The 21,653-nt window shown below is 45.2% G+C and overlaps 1 protein-coding gene across 4 annotated transcripts in view; it reads right to left on the reverse strand.

The window, feature by feature from the left end:
• Positions 1-18,008: 18,008 nt before the first annotated feature.
• ARHGAP25 (Rho GTPase activating protein 25) overlaps positions 18,009-21,653 on the reverse strand; it is an 86,431-nt gene continuing 82,786 nt past the window's right edge. For all 4 annotated transcript variants that reach the window (XM_046663126.1, XM_046663124.1, XM_046663127.1 and 1 more), the window contains one exon: positions 18,009-19,595. In XM_046663126.1, the coding sequence (XP_046519082.1) occupies positions 19,388-19,595 (208 nt within the window). In that variant the 3' untranslated portion in view covers positions 18,009-19,387. The remainder of the gene's footprint in view (positions 19,596-21,653) is intronic.

The following is a 21,653-nucleotide window of genomic DNA, read 5'->3' on the forward strand; positions in this document are numbered from 1 at the left end:
ACAGATTCAGTGCAATCCCAATCAGAATCTCAAAGACATGCTTCATGGAAATAGACCAAAGAATCCTAAAATTTATGTGGAACAACAAAAGACCCCAAATAGCAAAAGCAATCCTGAGAAAAAAGAACAAAGCTGAAGGCATCAAGATCAGGGACTTCAAAATATACTACAAAGCTATAGTAATCAAAACAGTGGTACTGGCACAAAAACAGACACACAGATCAATGGAACAGAATTGAAAGTCCAGAAATAAAGCCACACATCTATTGACAAAGAAGCCAAGAACATACAATGGATAAAGGAAAGTCTCTTCAATAAATGGTATTGGGAAAACTGGACAGCCACATGCAAGAGAATAAAAGTAGACCATTATCTTACACCACACACAAAAATGAACTCAAACAGATTAAAGACTTGAATGTAAGACCTGAAACCATAAAACTCCTAGAAGAAAATATAGGCAGCACACTCTTTGACATTGGTCTTAGCAGCATCCTTTCAAATACCTTGTCTACTTAGGCAAGGGAAACAAAAGACAAAATAAACAAATGGGACTACATCAGACTAAAAAGCTTCTGCAAGGCAAAGGAAACCATGAACAAAACAGAAAGACAACCCACCAACTGGGAGAAAATATTTGGAAATCATATATCTGACAAGGAGTTAATGTCCAAAATATATAAGGAACACATATAACACAACAACAAAAAAAAACAAACAGCCTGATCAAAAAATGGGCAAAAAATATGAACAGACAGTTTTCCAAAGAAGATATACAGATAGCCAACAGGAACGTGAAAAGAGGTTCAACATCACTAATCATTAGGGAAATGCAAATCAAAACTACAATGAGATATCACCTTACACTCTTCAGAATGGCTATGATTACCAAGACACAAAACAAATGTTGGAGAGGGTGTGGAGAAAAGGGAACCCTCATACACTGCTGGTGGGAATGCAAACTGGTGTAGCCACTATGGAAAACAGTATGGAGATTTGTCAAAAACTTAAAAATAGGAATGCCATATGACCCAGCTATCCCACTACTGACTATTTATCCAAAGAACTTGAAATCAACAATTCAAAGAGAGCTATGCACCCGTATGTTCATTGCAGCATTTTTCACAATAGTCAAGACATGGGAAGCAACCCAAGTGCCCATCAAGTGATGAATGAATAAAGATGTGGTATATATATACAATGGAATACTACTGAGCCATAAAAAGACAAAATCATCCCATTTGTAACAACATGGAAGGACCTGGAGGGTATTATGTTAAGCGAAATAAGCCAGAGAAAGACAGACACCACATGATTTCACTCATATATGGAAGATAAACTAACACAGGGACAAAGAGAACAGATTAGTGGTTACCAGAGGGGAAGGGGATTGGGAGTGGGCAAAAGGAGTAAAGGGGCACATATGTATGGTGACAGATAAAAATTAGACTATTGGTAGTGAGCATGATGAAGTCTACACAGAAACTGATAAATAATAATGTACACCTGAGGGGCTGGCCCGGTGGTGCAGCGGTTACGTGTGCATGTTCCGCTTCTGCAGCCCAGGTTACACTGGTTCGGATCCCGGGTGCGGACGTGGCAGCAGTTGGCACCCATGCTGTGGTAGGTGTCCCACATATAAAGTAGAGAAGATGGGCACCGATGCTAGCTCAGGGCCAGTCTTCCTCAAAAAAATAAAAAAATTAAAAAATAATGTATGCCTGAAATTACACAATGTTATAAACTATTATGACCTCAATAAAATAATTGAAAAGAAAATTAGGTCCCTTCATCTGTGTTGCAAAGGGCACAGGTGAGCACAGCTAAGAGCGTGCATCAACTGGTTACATGTAAGACTCCAGGCTGCTATAGCCAGGGGTGATGAGACAGGATCAAATATCAAAATTAAGATCAAAATAAAAAATAATAGCTAACATCTACTAAGCTCTTACTAAGTGCCAGGCAGTGTCCCAAGAGCATTACCTTATTTAATCCTCATGGCGACATCGTGAAGTAGCAATTCTTTGCTTACTCCTGCTTCTTTGCTAAGAAAGTCCAAATTCAGTTCACACCTATGGCACGGCTCATCATTGGTCTGAACAAACCAAGGTGTCCTGTCCCACTTTGCCAGACGTGCAACTTCCCCAGTCGCCTTTACAGTGACAGGTGGTCATGTGACTCCCTTCTGAGCAATGAGAAGCCAAGGCAAGTCTTCTAGGAGTGCTTCTTTTTCCAGATGAAAGGACAGTGCCTCAAAAGGAGGCAGGTGTTTATCTTCTGCTCCCTGTCTTTCAATGTGATCAAGCAGCCTGGAGCTGAGGTAGCCGTTTTGGAAACATGAGGTGACCAGTGTGAGACAATCCAAAAGGCTGAGGATGGTGAGGCAGGGGGAAGCATAGGAAAAGCATGGCTTCTGTTTTTTTGTTGTTGAGTTTTATGAGTTCCTTATATATTTTGCACATTAACTCCTTGTTATGTATATGCTTTCCAAAAAGCATGGAGCTGCCCTCCCATACCTCTACTGCCTATCTCCAGATTTCTCATTAGGAGAGATAATTACATGTCTTCATTGCCTGGGTCACTCTTAGTTGCGTGTCCTTTTATTTGCAGCCAAACACTCTTAACTGAATCAGGTTATTACCATTATTAGAAGAAGAAACTAAGACTTGGAGAAGGTCAGGGACTTTGCTAAGGCTGGTGAGAGGGGAGGGAGGCCAGCATTGAACACACACAGCTGGACTGCAGGGCCTGCCCTCTGGGCTCTGTCTGAGTCAGCCAGGTTACTATACTTTTGTGATGTAGAGTTGGAAGATGAGCAAAAAAATAGAGCCAGATAAAAGGAAGTAATCAGGAGAGGACAGAGCAAGAGAAGCTAGACTGATGCACAGATTACAGAGATGGTGAGAGGAGAAGTTGGGGGGTTGAAGTTAAACACACAAATCAACAAAACATCTTGGCTGCAGGTGGAGAAAGTGACATTGAGGCTCTGACGAGGGTAGAGCGCGAAAGACTGGATAAGAGAAGTTACTTCTGGGGGGTGTTTCAAAAGATAGAAGTTAAATACAAGAATTCCTCTCTTTAAAAAACAATGCTCTGAGCTCTCTGCACAATCTTTGATCTTGTCTCTCCGGCGACAAGAGAAATTGTACAAAGTGGCCCGCGTGGGCTGGGAGCCATAGGTTACTAAGAAGTAATAAAGACCCATGGCTTCTGTACAGTAGAGGAACCTACTTAAGGTAATAATTTATTCTCCAAAATTCCCAGTTTGTATAACTCTTAAGCTGCTACATTGCAGATGGAATGAACAAAGACAACAACGGGCTCAAAGAAAGAAAGAGAAAGAAATGACTGGCAGCAGGCAAATTAACAGAAAAGGAAAATAAAGTTCTTAAATTCCAGGTTTGCACCAATCTGCTCAGCAGCAAATTTTTAAAAGTCTGAGCTGGAACTAGGGACATACAACTGTTCATGGCTCTCTTCAGAGACTTGAACTTTGAGCAATTAGTAAAAATCCTACCACCTTTGATTTCAATTCTATCTTTTCTAGGCTTTTTGGTGACCCGATTCCATCCAGCCAGATTGATTGCTGGTTCCTGAACTGACTGATGCTCTGCTTTGCACGTGCCATCTTCTGTGCCTGGAACCCCCTCCCTCCCCTCCTCTGAATCCCTCCTAACCTACTCCCTCTAAGACTACTGCCCAAGCATCACCTTCTCTAAATACCTCCCCCTGGTTTGGTGTTGGGTGGTCACTTTCTGTGCCCAAACGGCAACCTGCACATGCTTCTATTACAGCGCTTATTGATCTGGATAAGTCTACTCACAAGGACTGTGTTTTAAATAATTTAATCCCATACCTCTCAGGAACGTTGTTTGCTTTGTGAAAATGTCCTTCTTTGGGCTCTCTCTGAAAATCTGTTTATTCTCTAGCAGAACACCCTATTTATTTCTTTAATAGCATTAATCACAATCTTCAGTGCTTTTATTTATTTGCTTTCTTGTATCTGTCTCTCTCCCCCTGTAGAAGGACACTTGTGTGAGAGCAAGGACCTCACTTTCTTGCCTCTATCCCAGAGCCTGGCACTCACTAGGTGATACAAAAATATTAATTAAAATAAACAACAAGATGCTTGGCACATGATAGTGAAAACTACCTAAAATTCAATCCACGGCTGCTTTACTGCAGATAGTTACAAAAACTAACTATCTGTATTTTTTGTTGTGGAAAACTTTCATTTCATTCCCACCAGCATCAGTAATGTGATACACAAAAAACAAAATGTTTAAGTGGAAATCACGCAAAAGGCTTTTTCGATGAAATGGTGTCTCCCAGTGACAAAGACTACCTACTTCTCCGAGAGTACCGCTTCTCCAGAGCTTTGAGCCAAAGCATATTCTCTTTTAAACCTCTTCCTTTTGAAACTACTGGAAGCACCGTTGGGCATTCCACTGTAGGTGTTAGGAGAGCAGAGGTCGGAGCCAAGATCCCCGCCCCACAGCCAGTGTTGGGATATGTGTGATGTCAGCTCCAGCCCGGGACTCCGGTCCCTGTAGATTAATGTCCCAACTCAACTAAATTATTTCGGTGGGGATGATGAATTCAGAAAATATTGTTGCCTCGATACTTCCTCCAGCAAAGGGAGATACTGTTTGTCACCATGGAATACAGAAGACACGATCTTTGCTTTTTCTTTGTATAGTTTTTCTTCGCATTCCTGGCTTTCGGCATATTCCACAGGTGATTTTAGAAGAAGGTGGGCTGAGGAGGGCCACCGAGGACACCCAGTCCCCTGCTCTCACCCGTCACTTCAACACAAATCACTCCCCCAAAGCAATTAAGATTCCGATTAGATTAAGTGCCCCAGCTCTAAGAGGCCCAGGTCCTCCCAGGTGGCTATACTACTCCTCTAAGAAGAGCCGGTGACTCTTAGGAAAGAAGCTTGGTGTCCGTTGCCTTCACATTTCTCGAAACTTCCAGCTCACTCAGGACAGCAGCACGCAGAACTACACAAAACACTGAAGTTAATGAACCTTACTTCTCCACCCCCTGCTTTTGACATCAGTAAGTATTCCTTGCCTCTGTGTAATTTCTCTGTCTAGCAACCAAGAAAAACCAAGTTTTTTCCAGAAATTCCTCATATTTGCCAGCATTCTTAGCATCCAGCACAGTGAATCTGAATTCCAAACCTGGTTCCACCAGTGAGACACCAGGCTAGTCACGTGGGCTCTCCAAACCCCCTTTATTTATTGTTTGTTCAGGTATTTACTATTTGGTGAAATAGTCATCATCCTAATAACACCTACTTTTACAATTTTATTATTATTAAATGGAATAATTCATGTAAACTGCTTATACATGTCTGGCATATTGTTCAGCCTTAAATGTTAGCAATAGCAGTAAAAGTATAATTAGTTAAATTATAGCTAATCATGATAAATTATCGAAATTTATCATTATAGTGATGATCACTGAGAGAGTGGATGTTAGTATAAACCAAAGCAGCTTTTGAATCTTGTATTTACCACTTAATCCTTTTTGAGCAGTTTTCCTCCATGTAAATATGAGCAACAATCTCCCTCAAAAGGTTGCTGGGAAGATTAAGTGAGGCTCATGTTAAAAAATAGATAAATAAAAGCTCTGGGCCTGGCTACCACTTACGTGGTCAATAAATAGTAAGTTGCTCAAAAAGAGAGCTCAGCGCTGGATCGCCCTTCTCTGCGAGGAAAAACAGAAGTTCAGTGACGTTTTTCCTCCAAGGTGCCTTTTTGTTCATTTTGTGTTACTTTCTAGGTAAAGCGATTAGGCAGAGAATTGCAATCCCGAGACCATTAGTCAATCAACAAATATTGACTATGCAGCGGTTCCCAAACCTCAGTTCACGGCACTCTTAGTCTCTCAGTAAGTGCTTCACAGAGTCCTTGGGCCAAAAGAAATATCTTAACTTACTTACTAAACAGTGTAAGTAGTTAAGTCCAAACAATTTAGTTAGCATTTATATATTTACCCAATAATTTAGTAGCTGTTTGGAAAAAACACACACACATTGAAAGAAAAGCAATACAGTTTTTTTATTTCATTTTTAAATAACCACGATTACTAGTGGGGTATGTGTTCCTGTTGGGTACTGCACGATTTCTAAAGCTCGGTGTCAGACGGGACACCTCCACTCTCATTTCCCGTTCCATGTTGATTTTGTGCATTTTGTGCATTTTAACATGGCACCCACCAAAAGCCCAGCTTTAAAAGATTTGACGTCGTTGAAAGGAATTTAGGCAGTCTCATGTTGAAGCTGAGAACTACCTCAAGCTGGAAGTCTGCTCCAGGTCCCATGGATGTTGAAGATCACAGTGTTTCCCTCGAAAACGTAAAATATCATGGTGCCCTGTGAGTCTGCTGCAGCTCCCGGGGCAGGGCGCCTCGGCACACAGTTTGGGGACCCCCAGAATGTTCAATTACTGTGTGCCAGGAACTCTGCTGAGCACTGGGTGTAATGTATGAACCAGACAAGCACAATGTGTGCCCCGTGAAACTTACGGGTTAGCGCATGAGACCAACATTAATCAAATAATCTTACCAAAATATGCATTACTACACACTATGATAAGTGCTGTGATGTAAAATCAGCGTGTTTCCAGCTGGGCCTTGTTCTCAGGCCTGAGGGAAGAATCTATCCACGCTCGGTTCTCAGCAGGTGTTTCCTCTGACAGCTGCAAACTTACAATTGTACTCAGCACCATTCCTTCTAAAACAATGACTTGCACGGAGAAGAAAACTGGTATGTCCAGAATTGGAGAATTAAAAATAACACTGTCAGTCTTAATGAGATGCATCTGGATGGGGTCGAGGACGCCCATACCTACCTCAACATCATCTTGTTACCCCCGGTTCTCAGGGAAGATATTCAGAGGGGGCTCTCCAAGAAAGATCACTTTATTTCCATAATACTTTTGCTACAAAGCCTAGAGGTTGGGCCAGGGTGAATGTTTTAGGGTGGATGACTTTGGTCCGGGTCTCAGGCAGGCTGAAGCTTACAACCTGGAAGCAGGCTGTCAGGTCTCCTGGTCCTCTGTGCTCTGGGCCCGTGCCCTCATCTCTAGATCTGTGTTTTTTAAACTCTCAGTGTGTTAGGAACTGAAGAGGTGGGGCAAGGCTCCAGGCCTCTCCTGCCAAACTAGCTGTGTGGAGACTTCCAGAAGATAACGTTGCAGAGGAGAGTTTTGACCTCAGTCTCTCAGTTCCTAGTGACAGTCCTCACCAAAATATCCTCACCCCGTATTCTAGCCCATCCTAGGGTTGATGGAGAGGCTGAATCTAGAGCTCCCACTAGTGGCAGGAGTGGGCCACCAACATTTCTGGACTTTCCATTTGTTTCTTGTCTTGCTCATGTTGGGTTCAACAGCTAGGCTTACGGTCTACAAGAAGCGTTAAAAAGCACTCTCTCCATCTTTATGTGGACATTTCTCCAAACACTGGTAGTTTTCTATGGACCTGCAGGGAACAATCAATGCCTCCAGGCCTTTATGAATGTCTCTTTGTTGTTGACTCCCAAAGCCTCAGCTATTAGGAAGGAAGGAAGAATAAAGTCACCTCATTCCTACCACCACCTCCCCAACTCCCCCTGCCTTCCACTACTTTCTTTTTCTGAGGACCGTTCAGAATCAAGAGATGTGAATTTTACACACACACACACACACACACACACACACACACACTCACACATGATTAGGTTATCCTCGCCTTCTACCAGCTGGGAGATAGGTAGGGCAGCCAGGGAGACTGGACTGAGTGGCTTAGAAAAGCTCTCCACAGGGATTAGGGAACGTGCTCTCCTCCCTCCTTTCCTTGGTGCTGTTTCTCCCCAGGTCTGCCTTTTCTCAGGGGCAGAACGGTGAGATTGGGGGGCCTGCCGTAAAGGGGCTGAGGAGGTTCCTCAGCCCCCCTGGAGTAGTTTAGGCTGCAGATCCACCTCTAGCCCAGGAACAAAGGGCCTTTGTGCTGCCACAAGGTCCGGTCCAGGTCACTGAGGGATTAAACCATAGTTTGGGGGAAAATCTTCATAGTCATAAAGAATGTCTGGTATATCCTCACACACCCATCATGGTAATAGCTGGGTAAATGTAGATTCAGGCACTCAGAGTTTCTGGGTCAAGTTAAATACTGCTTCATCATACCAGCTAATAAAAATATTATTATTAATAATAATAACAGTTTAATAAATAATCTAATAAAAATGCTGTTTATCACAATTAAAAGCCAGGTTTCCTGACCCCCATCCAGTGCCCTTTTCACAGCATCCATGGGTCAGCAAGATTTTAGAATTCTGATCCTACTCATCTCCTGTAATAGAAAATTTAAAACAAATGAAACAATAACTCATGGTTTCTAGCTAGGAAGATATTAACATTTTACTGATTTTGCAGAAGAGATTCTGAAAGATGGGGAGCCCTCTTCATTGGAGATCTAAGTGACAATACTAAAAAGGTACCAAGTGTTATGGGCTGGATTGGGTCCTTCCCAATTCATGTGTTGAAGCCATAGCCCCTAGTACCCCAGGATGTGACTGTATTGGAGACAGGGTCTTTAAAGAGATAATCAAGGTAAAACCAGGTCATACAGGTGGGCCCTACTCCAATATGACTGATGTCCTTGTAAGAAGAGGAGACTAGGACACAGACACAGAGGGAAGACCATGAGAGGACACAGGGAGAAGATGGCCACCTGTGAGCCAAGGAGGGAGGCCTCAGAAGACACTGACTCTGGTGACACTTCAATCTCAGACATCTAGCCTCCAGAACTGCAAGAAAATAAATTTCTGTCGTGTGAGCCCCCCAGTCTGTGGTACTCTGTTAGGGCAGCCCTGGCAAACTGATGCACTCAGGTTGGGAGTTTTTCTGACGCAGAGTTCAAAATGGTACCACTGAACAGAGTAGAACTGGATTCAAATTAAGGTAATTCTCATTCTGGAGACTTTGTGTTTATGGCAAGTATTATTAATTGTTCATCATTTTGGGGTGTTTTGAAACAATGGCTTTCAAAACAATGGCTTTTAAAAGACTATTAAGGAACATTTTGGGGGGAAATGGGTTTTACAAAGACTGCTTTTTAAGCGGCATGGAGTGGTAGGCAGGAAGCTTCCATGTATATTAGAGTCATTTTGTCCCTCAGCCACAGTGCATGAAGCTTCCGGCTGAAGGCAGAAGTCCATGCTTCTGGCAAAAGTCTGGCTTCTGCATCTCCTCCAGGTGTTTCCTCCAAACCAAGTGCCCTGGTGAGAACATAGTTCCTGGCAGGTGTAATGGAGGAGCAGTGTCCCTGGGGCTGCCAAAGGCTTTGTAAGCACATTCCTGCACCAGAGGCTCCTTGTGTGCACACTGGGTTGAGGACCTGAAACTTCCCATAGTGACTTCATGTGCGATAACAGCCCGTTTTCTCAGCGGCATCAGGAGACCCAGTTGCCCCCACTGTGGACAAGGACCCTCATCCTCCAGCCCATATACTCACAGGAGCTGGGAAGACCCTCTGTCCAGCTGGGAGACTCCTGCATGGTGGTAGGTCTCACTGTGAGAGCCACTGTGCCAATGAGAAAGTGAGGCACAAAGCCTGCTTTAAGGAGAGTTCCTTGTTCTGGGGTCTTGACACGAAGGCCACCCTAATCCTCAGGCTAATAGCTCACACGTGTGCAGTCCTTTCACCTGCTCATGCTATTCAGTCCTAATGGCCATCTTGTGTGGTGGGTAGGATAGGGCTGACCATCACCCCAGTGTACAGGTGAGGAAAGTGATGTCTCAATGGGTATGTCCATGAGGGACACCCACACTGCCAGTCAAATGAATAGCATAACAATGTGTCCAGAGACGACCCCCTTAAAGCAGCTAGTATGGTTCCCATGGCGGCTTTGTCTTGGTAGTCATCCTGGGCCCCAAAGGAAGGCAGCCAAGCTGGGCTGAGGAACATGCTGAGCTGACATGGTGGCTCCCAGGGTAACGCGGGGACCAAGGGTGTGTGCGTGCATGAAGTGTAGGATGGGCACTGGCCTGACCATCCTCTAAGTGCCCACTACACGGAGGGAAGGTATTTGAGCTTGTACCGCTGGCAGGCAAAGGTTTATGAGGCAGGGTGGCCTGACGGCTGTTAGACATACAGTAGACCTCGAAGCAGACTAAATAATTACAAACCTGGAACAAGTATCCCAAGGTGATACCCCCTGTTTAAACTTAACCAGTACCACCCACCACCCAGACTAGAGAAAAGAGGTAATTTTAGAATAGGAAGTCTGTGCTTCTGAATTTGCAGCCTACTGGTTCTCTCCATTTATCTACAAAAAGAGCCTCTCATCTGCCATAAGTAATAATAATAATAATAACCTCATTTGCTAATAAAGAGCTATCTTAAGATGGACTTCTTGGAAAACCTCTTGAGGTCTAAGAATCCTCTAATCCCCTCTGTCTCTGGTTTTTACTTAGTGACTCGTGACAAGGGTGGCATGCCTGAACTTCCTCATTCTCAACATGCCACACTGCCATTTCTCCTCCACTGAAACCATCTGTTGGAGAGCCATCCAGCAGCCTACAGGGCTCCTTGGTGTGAGCTATGGAGCTGACTGTGCCTCCGCATGGAGGAAAAGGCCCCCCTCCCCTGGGTGAGCAGTCAGGGCGCTGGAATGGAGCTATACTACTCGCCCCCTCAGTGATACAACGGCGCATGGCAGCCCTAGACTCAGGGGGCACTCACCCCCAAAGATCCAGATGGGGAGCTCCCTTTGTCTTCTGACCCTCTCTGCAGAGTTTCTAACCATTGCCCCACCCTAGCCCACCCCCATCTAAGATCTCCAGTTCAGTGGTCCAGGTAGAGACCTCTGCATTGCCTTGCATCCTTTGTGCAACTCTTTGCCTGTCAGGTGCGGACTTCCCTTCTGCCGTTGCCTCCCTCCTCACTTCACTACGGTTTCCAGTAAATCTGTTTCCAGTTGGCCAAGCTTGGCTATTAATCTATGAAAGTAGACTAATTTGCCAAAAGCCAATTTGTCAGATGAGCAATTCACCCAATTACTGGAGCCTGTGTGAAGTGTTAGTATTGCCCTAACGTGCCCCAACCCCATCTCCAACCCGAGAAGCTGTCAGAAAAATGTTTTCCTCTGGACTTGAGACAGTTTGCAGAGTCACCGTAAAAGGCAGGAGCAAAAGCAGAAGTAAGTTACTTCGCTGTACAAAGGGGATACTGCTATCTAGCCCTGGGGCTTTTGTTAGGATTAACTCAGTTAATACAAATAAAGCACTGAGAACCATCTGGCAGGCAATATTTAGCACCCAATAAATGTTAGCGATTATGGCTACTGTAATATTCATTACTTTTAATTTCACATATGCATTTAAATTATAAGACTTAAACTATACACTAGATGAAAAATAAAAATAAAAATTTAAATAGGAATGCCAGGAAAAGAAGATAGATAGTAATCACCAGGGTCAATTCAGTGATTCATACCATTGCTCTCGTCATTTACCCGAGGAAGGGAAAGAGGCTGAAGATGGAGTTGAATCACTAATGGCCAATGATTTAATAAATCACGCCTATGTAATGAAGCCTCTGTGAAAACCCAGAACAGTGGCGTTCAGAGGGCTTCTGAGGTTGGTGAACACTTGGCGATGTGGGAAGAGCACAGAAGCTCCATGCCCTTCCCCACACCTTGCCCTATGCATCTCTTCCATCTAGCTCTTCCTGAGTTATATCCTTTTATAATAAACCAGTAATTTAGTAAGCAAAATGTTTCCCTGAGTTTCAAGACTCGCTCAAGCAAATTAATCAAAGCTGAGGAGGGCATCGTGGGCACCTCTGATGTAGAGCCTTGAGCCAGAAGCACAGGTGACAACCCGGACGTGCGATTGGCATATGAAGTGCTGGAGGGAGCAGTTCTGTAGGACTGAACCCTTAACTGGTGGGGTCTGACCGTATCTTCAGGTAGATAATGACAGAACAGAATTGAGTGAATTGCTTAGTGGTGGTGGAAAAAACACACATTGGACATACTGATTTCAAAAGTGTTGAAATGAAAAATTTGTCTCTTAGAAATAGGATACTAACTGTGAGCCTGAGCAAATTACTTAATCTCTTGAAGCCTCAGTTTCCTCATCTGTATGGTGGAGATGATACTGGCAACTACCTCATAGTTTGCTGTGAGAATTAATTGAGATATTGCAGGTAAAGCAGAGGTACCATGCTTAGAGAATAGAAAACACTCAATAAATATTATTTTTTTAATGTCCCTAGTCAAATGTAGCTCCTCTAAAACACTCAACTGCAGGAGGAAGAATCAGTATTGTAACATTTTGCTGTATCTTGGGTGCCATTTACTTATACTAAGTAAAGATACCATTGGCCAAACAACTGCCTAGATTGTCTTTGTGTAGAGATCAACTGTCTCAAGATTGGCATGGCAGCCGCTGCATCCTGTATAATTTCCATGTGTTTTATTTCTCTAGTAACCCTCAAATTCCTTGGGAGATGTATTCCAATACCCTCAGAAGAGCAAGGAAAACACACAAAAGCGAGTGTCAGTGGCTAAATAAATAGCATGAATAGCAAGCCAAACAATCGATGTGCATATTATTGAGTCCAAGACTACGAAATCCTACGTGAAGCTCTTCGCTGGAATTCTGAGGGTATTAGTTTTGCATTAATAAATAACCAGCATTTCAACATGTGAGTAAGCTCACTATTGCAGAGCATGGTGCTGGTTTTTTCTGATTGCGGTTGGTTTTTTGTTGAAGGTAATATCTGGCCCTACAATAGACACAGCTCCTAATCCAGACCACCTGCATCCTGGTACTCAAGTTCAAGTTTCCACTGAATGTGTCTGGTGTCCAGCCCCAGCCCAGCCGGGCCACATGATCACCCAGCTCTTTGCCTAAAAGGAGACTGACAGGCAAACCACTGCCCTCTTTCACAGCCAGGAAGGAGTGACTTCTAAGGGAGATACGGGCTTTGTATCCTAGCCGAAAGGCAGTGACGATAAAATGCAAGAAGCAGAGGGCAAGTTTGGGTGAATGCATCATTAGATGGGCCTTGTTTCCAAAGCAGTCACGCGGCAACACTTCCTCTGCTCGCTCACCTACCACGAGTGCTTTGGAAACAGTCAGACCACGTGAAACAGGTTGAAGATATTCCAGTGTCCCACGCCCCAAAGATGCACGCCTCTAGCCAGGAAGGGCTGTTTTAGGCTATAAACTTCTACAGGTTAGAGACTATATTTAGTTTATGATACATTCTAAGATGAAGAAAGGATGGGGAATACGTAACCCTATTTCCTCCCACCAAAAACACCCCATTCACATAGAGTCCTCTCTGTGGAACATGAAGAAGTTTTTCTCTCTCCTAATGGGCTCACTGGCAGAACGTCCTTCAAACTTATCCAGTATGCTCACTTGAGGGCCCTTCCAGGTTCATCAGAAGAGAAAAGGTTTCTCTAATTGGAAAGGAGAGTCGAGTCTAAGTGAGGAAATTCAGCACAGAGGTTTGAGAGACTCACTCCCTACACAGTGGGACCAGACTCATAGGAGACCTCCGTCCTAGAGTTACTCCCAAGAAGTATTTTGAGAGTGTTGCTGATGACATGGGACTCCAGGGCAAGGACTTGGTTCTGTGCGGCCTCCAGCCATCCTCAAGGTGAGTAGGTGGGCTGGTGGGAAGGCATCTGCTAACAGATATTCCTCCATCCTGATGCTGGATGCAAAGTGGCAAAATTGGGGGTTCTTTCCTGAGCCCTCATCAGTCTTCTATTCTTAAAAAACAAGTCCTTGGAAATTTCATTTTAGTCTGTCATTACTCAGAGGTAGCTTTCCATGCTGCCCTTCTTCCCTACATGAAGGCAGGGCCAATATAGCATTGAAGAACTTGGACAGACTCATTTCAGTTCCCAGGTCTGCTGCATTGAAATTTCAATTTCAATCCATAAAAGAGGTAGAGTAGCACTCAATCTAAAGACTTCAGATTTAAAGGAGATGACATGTACAAAATGCTTGGCACAGTGCCTGACAGAGAGCAAATGATATTTGTTCCTATTAATGGTAGCTATTGTTGTGATGCAGACGATGATGCCAATCAAGGATCCAGGATGATCCAGGAAGGTGGTGGCCCTCAGCAGCCCTGGGAAGACAGTAATCAGTAAAGGGGAGAAGAGAGAGCAGTAAAGGATGTCAAAGAGCCAACTTTGACCAGCTGTCAGCTTTGCTTGAGGGCAAACCAGCTCCCCATTCTACTGCCTGAATCCCCTTTCCTCTTTCAAGGCCCTGCCCCCTCACCCCATCTCCGATCGTACGCCCTGTCCTCTCAGGCGGCCAGCACCTCCACGCTGCACAGTCCTTGGTGACACACTGTCATCTACCCCTCCACCCACAGCACAACTTATCTTGCCTGGCTCTCATTCTCTCATTACACAGCCCTCTGCTAGGAATCAGATAACTAATATAAAGAGGATATTAGTGATTAATAGAGGCTTCATGGTTGTCTCCCAATCATATCATATTCGTGGTGAATATCCCAAAGCCTCCTGGTAGAGATTTCTTGATCTACGATGGGTCTGAAAGGGAGATGGTTTGAATCAGAGCTGTTCTCAGGATTCTTTAAATCAAGCCCTCAACTGCTTACCTTCTTTGCCTACGTATAGAGTCAACCCTTAAAGCAAGTTGAGAGGACGCTCATATATTAGGTAAATCTCAAACTCCATAGATTTTTTCATGACTAAGCTACAGTTACATTGAGTTATATATTCGGGCTCAGTTTTCCCCAACTGAAAAATGGGTATATAACACAAATCCATTTTCTATCTCTTCCGCGTCTCTTACCCTAACTGAGTGAACACATGATTAACCAGTATGTAGGGAGGACACAGAGTGTAGCTGTGTTGATTAGAGATGGGAGAGGGGAACAGACGGGCTTAATATTATCATTAGTCATGACTGGAGCCAAACTTAGCAGTTTTAGAACCATGTTTAATAATCCTGTCTGCATATTAGAATTAACTGGGAAGTTTTTTTTAAGAAAAAAAAAGTCTTAGGCTCCACACCCCAAGATTCTGATTCAATTGATATGGGTGGGATCTGAGCATCAAAATTTTTTTTAAAGCTCCTTAAGGTGATTCTGTTGTGCAGCCAAGACTAAGAACCACTGTCTTAGAACAGTATCAGTAATACAAAGTGGGTGAAAAATGGCATCCTACTTGGTGGGTCTTGCTTGTGACCAAAAGCTGAGCCCAGCTCTACATTCTGGAAGCACTCAGCAACTGATGTTCAATGGGTTTCACATCATGGTTGTATTCTGGGGAAAAGAACTCTTGGATAGAAGCCAAGAATCACAAGAATTATGGAACAGTGGCTTAAAGGAGCCCTTAAAAATCACCTAACTTTAATCTTCTTCCTTATTGCTGTGTGAGCACTGGCAATTCAACTTATGTCTCTGGGCTTCCATTTCTCCAGCCAGTAAATGAACAGGCAAAATCTGATAAGCTCAGGGTGCTTCCAGTGCTGTTATCTTAGGATCCTAAGATACTTTTCAAGCATCAGAGGAAAGAGAGGTTGATATTGCTCGTCCATGTTGGTACTCTCTGTTCATTCTTTGTCTGAAGTCACTCTGGGAAGCCTTCTGAGCTACAGGCCTTGTAGCTCCAGGTCTCTTGGCTCCCTGCCTAGGCTCCTGGAGCAGCAGCTGATCTCTATCTTTGGGGCCTTCCTCCACCCAGCCTTCTCCGGCAGGATGAAAGCTTTCATGCGATTCTTGTAAAGGCAGCCCGTTTGAATTGCAGGGGCAGCCTCTGAGTGATCTGTCCGCTCCCCAGCAAGCACATGGCCTGACCACTGATGGTATCTGCAAAGGAAGTGGTGGAATGTGGAAGTTTACACGATGGCAATGTACGCACATCCCCCTGTCTTGAGCCCGGGGAGTGCAGCCAACGGCTGTGTGCTGTGATGCTCCTTGTCCGCCCGCTCCCTGCAGCTTTGGGCTGCTCAGAGCCTCCTGCTTCACGCTCTTCAGAGGGCCTGGGCCTCTGAGCAAGGTTTAAAGAATTGGCCAAAACAATAACAACAAAAACGTTTATTGTTTATCACTTACATCCTCTGCAGCAGGCGCCGTACCAGTGATGTCACGGAATCCCTCCAGGCCTTAGATTCTGACCCAAATTCACTGGAAGGAAATCGCTATGGTCTGAATGTTTGTGCCGCCTCCCCCAAATCATATGTAGAAATCCTAATTCCCAAAGATGATATTATTAGGAGGTGGGGCCTCTGGGAGGAGCATAAATCATAAGGGTGGAGCCCTCATGAATGGGATTAATGACCTATAAGAGACCCCACAGGGAACTCTAGCCCCTTCTGCCATGTGAGGATACAAGAAGAAGTCTGCAGCCTGGAAGAAGGCCCTCACTCAACCCTGATGTCAGACTTCCAGCCTCCAGAACTGTGAAAAATAAACAGCACCCAGTCTGTGGTATCTTGCTATAGCAGCAGGAATGGACGAAGACGGGAACCACCCCAGGCAACCCCCTAATACAAAGTGTCTTACCTAGTGCACAAACTTACTGGAAAACCATCAGATCTGCTTCGAATTCAAGAGAAAATTGCCTTGTGATGTGCTACACTCGAGGCTGTGAGGGAAATGAAGAATCTGGATAGGGAAGAGGGCAAGGAGTTTTAAAGTGCATGTTGCAGACCTTTTTAGGTTCTCAGTATCTGTGTAGGTAGAAGAAGGGGTAAGGTGAAGAGGGTGGGTGGCTGGAAAAAGGTGGATTTAGCAGATCCCGCCCATGCAAGGGCTTTACAAGTAAAGGCGGTGGGGGCCAGCCTGGTGGTGCAGCGGTTAAGTTTGCGTGCTCCACTTCGGTGGCTCGGTGTTCGCTGGTTCGGATCCTGGCACGGACCTACACACCACTTGTCAAGCCATGCTGTGACAGGCGCCCCACATATGAAATAGAGGAAGATAGGCACAGATGTTAGCTCAGGGCCAATCTTCCTCAGCAAAAAGAGGAGGGTTGGCAGTTGATGTTAGGTTAGGGCTAATCTTCCTCCAGAAAGAAAAAAAAAAAAAGAGTCAGTGTGAGGAACCCATGGGAGAACCCGGGGACATACACCCAGTAGAACAGCAGACACTCATCAACATAAATTGTGTTCAGTAAGTGTTTCCATGTTTGTTACTCTCTAATTAAAAGAACAAGTAAACCCTAGGAAATAAAATATTTTATTGCTCTACTTAACAGTGCTCCAGATCTGTTGCCCTCATCACCCAATCGTCTGCAAGCAGGCCTCTGAGAGAACGCTCTAGGTGTCGTCCCCGCCTTCTGTCAGTCTGGTCCTCAGGGGCTGGGGTGCGGGGAGCAGGGCCTGAGGAGCACTGAGAAACACTGAGCCCCTCTGCCTGCACCTTTCGTTCTGTGAGTAATATGTCACCCACAGGCGGGGAAAAATAACCAGGGAAGAAAAAGTGAGAAAACAAAGGAAGAAAACAGAATCAGAGAAGAGATGCACGTGCTCGGAAGGCTAAACTCTCACCATGGCAACCATATCTGTCAGACCACTACTTAAGCCATGTGGCTTCAAGAGGTCAAGTAAATTGATGGGAGCAATGGGATGACATCTGCAAAACTCGTGCAGGAAGGAATCCCTGCTGGGAAATCGGGCCAGTGGCCTCCAGAGCTGAAAGCACATTTGAGAACATCTATTTATATTTGCTTTTATCTTATCAGTATTTGATTTCTGTCCTGGGTACGTTTGATAATATACAGGGTATTGCAATATCGTAGTTTTTATTGTTAGTGCCGTGGAGTCTATTCCAGTTCCTAGTGACCCTGTGTACAGCAGAGCAGAATCTGCCCGGTCTTTTTGCTCCATCCTCTCACCATCCAGCGCTAATCAGACAATGCTCCACTCCTGTTCATAAGAGTCCTCATGGCCAGTTTTTTCAGAAGTGGGTGGCCACGTCCTTCTGCCTCGTCTGTCTTAGTCTGGAAGCTCCACTGAAACCTGTCCACCCTGGGTGACCCTGCTGGTATTTGAAATACCAGTGGCATAGCTTTCAGCCTCACAGCAACATGTAGCCACAACAGTATGAGGACCAACAGATGGGTGGTGTGGTTCCCTGACCCAGAAATGAAGCCGTGCCGTGGCGGTGAGAGAACCAAATCTTAGCCACTAGACCACCAGGGCTGGCTAATAGAATAGTACACGTATATAATTTATAAATAAACAAATATACTTATATCAGGGGATGTATACTCAAATATTTCCTACTGATGGGGTACACGGTCAAAGGAGCTTGCAGAGCACCTGACTAGAACAATGACAAAAACCTTTAAAGACTCCATTAAAGCCTGGGGCCTCACCAAGGGGCCTTGGCCAAGCTGGCTTAATGTAGGAGACGTCAGCTGTCTGCTTGGAAAGCCCCTCTCTCAGCTCGTCTCTAGTGCCTCATGCCCCTTTAAAGGATGAATCACTTGCATATTTGGTCAAACAGAAGAAATATTATCATGACTGTTACTATCTAAAGCCCCAATCAGCCTCTCAGGAAGTCACATCACGGTGGGAAGGCCTTTGCTCCCAGGACCGCCATACACAACTGTGGCCCCTGAAAGGCAAGTAGGGACTGGAATCCAGTCTGTGCTCTGCTTGCCGTGCCATGTACCAGAAAGGGGAGCATCCGCCCTGAGGAAGGGTGCCTCTTACTAACACTCACATTGCATGGATTACCAACAGCCTGCCTTTTTTTTCGCTTTATTTGAATATAATTTTCTCATCGATTTGCTTTCATAAATACAGTTTCTTGTTTGTTTTGTCTTAGTCTAATAATCACTCCTGGAGAGTACGCATTGTGGTGGGGGTGGCAGAACAGGGCTCTGGCTTCAGCAGGTGCAGCCCCTGGAAAACACAGCATACCATGGACCAGCACTCAAAAGCTGAATGTCATTTTCTGCACCTGTGTCTCAGAGATGCCCTGGTGCCATCTGATTAGGCAAGTTGTTCCACACAGAAAACAAACAACTAACGCCTCAGTCCAGCCTCAGCTGGGGGCAGCCTGTTGCCTGGGATGTGGCCTGCCTCAAATGTCTCCATCACACATAACTATTCAGTCATGGAAGGTTCCATTTCAGTCAGCCTGAGACCACCGTGGAATAATGCAATCCTTTTGAATCTGGCCACAGGGGGTCTTAGATGTCCACACATGTCACTGTTCAGTCTCATCTTCCTACAAACTCCATTGATTTATTTACTAGGGAATGTGATGTTTGCCCCACAATATCTTCTCCCTCCTAGGGAGTAATTGTGCTTCCCAGTCATCAGGTCGCACCAAGAAAGGGAGCAGTATTTGGTCTCTGCGGGCTGTCTCTGCAGTACTCCTGGCACCCTCATGCATCCGTCTTGGACTCCTTCATTGATTTGACAAATTCCTTGACTTCTTCTTCCAAGGCCTTGTTCCTCCTCTCAACGTCCTCCCGGGAGCGCTCCACATTGCGAAGGCTGATTTCCAAGGCTGCAAACTTCTTCTTTTCCTTTTCCAGTTCTTCATTGAGCCTCACCACCTTAGCCCAGACGTCATAATTTTCCTTCTCAAGGCTACGAGGAAGGAAACAACAGAATGAAAGAACAGGGTATGACCTCTAAACTCTCCCTTCCCCCTTGCCTACAACCTCCTCTGTCCATTTTTCTTTCCATGTCACAAGATTCACATCCAACCTGTACCTCTTATTTATGTCCCACCCCCCGATGTGAGAACTTCCTGGGAAACCTGAATTCCCAGAGCATGTCTGAGCCCCTTTTGTCATTTAACGCCATCTTGTGACATCTCTTGTGTTGTTTTTCATGTCATTTTCTTTTGTATCTTCCATCAGATAATGAAGTTTTTGAAAGAGAGGACCACCTCTAATATATGTATATGTTCACCCCCACAGCACCTTGCATCTGTCCTGCTCAATAGAAATGCTGATTGACTGCTGAAGCCCCGTCCAGACTCCAGATTACCAACACTTTTGTACACGGGAGTGCCTTCTCATGCCGCTTCAATGGAGAGCACAGACCAACGCCTTCTCTTATTAAGGCCTCCTGGGGATCAAGATTTGGAAAAGTATAGGGAATTGCTCACTGAGGAACAGTGGTCCTGGCACTCCCGCCCTCCTTTCTGAATCCTGCTCCAGGTGAAGGATTTGTCGGATTCCTGAAATCTCAGGATTTTCATGGTTACTGGTCAAAATCTTAGTCCAGTTCCCCCTGCCAGGTTATGTTGAAGTAATTCTTAGAATGAGTACACATATGCCATTTTTAAGGCAAAAGAGGAAATTTCAGGCCTGTGAGGGGATTATGTGATAGGAAATTTGCTTCAGAATTTCATCTTGTGAGGTGCTGCCTCGCGGCTCCCCCAATGGCCTGCCCATTTTCATATGGTGACTTGAGCTCCCGTTTGAGCCCACATCTGGCTTCTCTTCTTAGCCCATTCTGCATTTAACAGCCCCTCTTCAGAGCCTTGCCTACCCCTGTCTGTCTCTTCTTAAAGCTAAATTAGTCTCATTCCTTCAGCCTGACTATTCTCCAAATTCTCCATCTCCCTCTTGCTCTGGGGGCAATCTCCAATGGGACATTACGCTAGATCTTAGCCACTACCGATTCCAGTGAAGAGGTAGAACTGGAGGGCCTCGGGAGCCTGGCTGACCCTGGTTCAAATCCCAGCCCCACCAAGGACAAGTGGTGTGACCTTCAGAGATCTTTCGATACTTCCCGAGCCCCTATTTCTTCTGTAAAGTGGAGATATTACCTATTTCACAGGATCGCTGTGGGGATTACATGAGAAGGTGTGTCTGAGGCACAAAGCTTAGACACTGCAGACTGTTAATTCTCCTCCCTCTGCTGAGGATGGGAGGCCCCCCTGACGGTGGATTCAGAGGACTTGGTTCCATGCAGGAGGAGCAACCGCCTCAGTGGCAGCCAGTTCATTACCTACTTTGCCAGTGACACTCGTGTTAGAGCGCAGCGGGTGTCTTCTCTGGGGCTGCTTTGGTCCCTGCCAACACATCATCCAAGTCTTGTACTTTCACAGGTGACTGATTTCAGGCTCTCAGACAAAAGAGTTACATTTTGCCTCGAGAAGGGCAGCCCTCTCTAGAGAACAGAGGATGAGGACTCACAGAAGTCTTCCTTTCGCGTACCTGAGTCTCAATGGACTGAAAAGTGCCTGTAATTTGAAAACCGTCTAGTTCACATTTCACTACCTCATGATTAGTGTTAATATGGGCTAAGCCAGATTGAGGTTTCCTCTTGTGAAAAATAAGTGGTGTGAGAAAGATTTCAAGACAATAGTTTAGGTACCCAAGAGAGCAAATTATGTCCAAGCAACTTAGGGATTTGCATGAAATTGTGGCCACAGCCGCCTCACTGGCCTCCTGCTTGTGTCTGTCCCTTGCAGCCTGAGTCCAATGGGAAGCCAGTGACCCAGTGAAGCTTCAGTCAGGCGGAGTCTCCCGGAAGCTCTGCCTCACTGCGGCTTTAAGTTGGCTGACAAGGTCCCCCGTGCTCTGCCTCCCGTCCTATCGGTTATTCCCCCTGCTCCAGCCCACCACGGCTCTTCCTGTGCACGAACACACCACACCTGCTCTTCCCACGGCCTCTGCACCTTTGGTTCTC

The sequence above is a fragment of the Equus quagga genome, chromosome 5, assembly GCF_021613505.1.
Source record: "Equus quagga isolate Etosha38 chromosome 5, UCLA_HA_Equagga_1.0, whole genome shotgun sequence".
Lineage (NCBI taxonomy): Eukaryota > Metazoa > Chordata > Mammalia > Perissodactyla > Equidae > Equus > Equus quagga.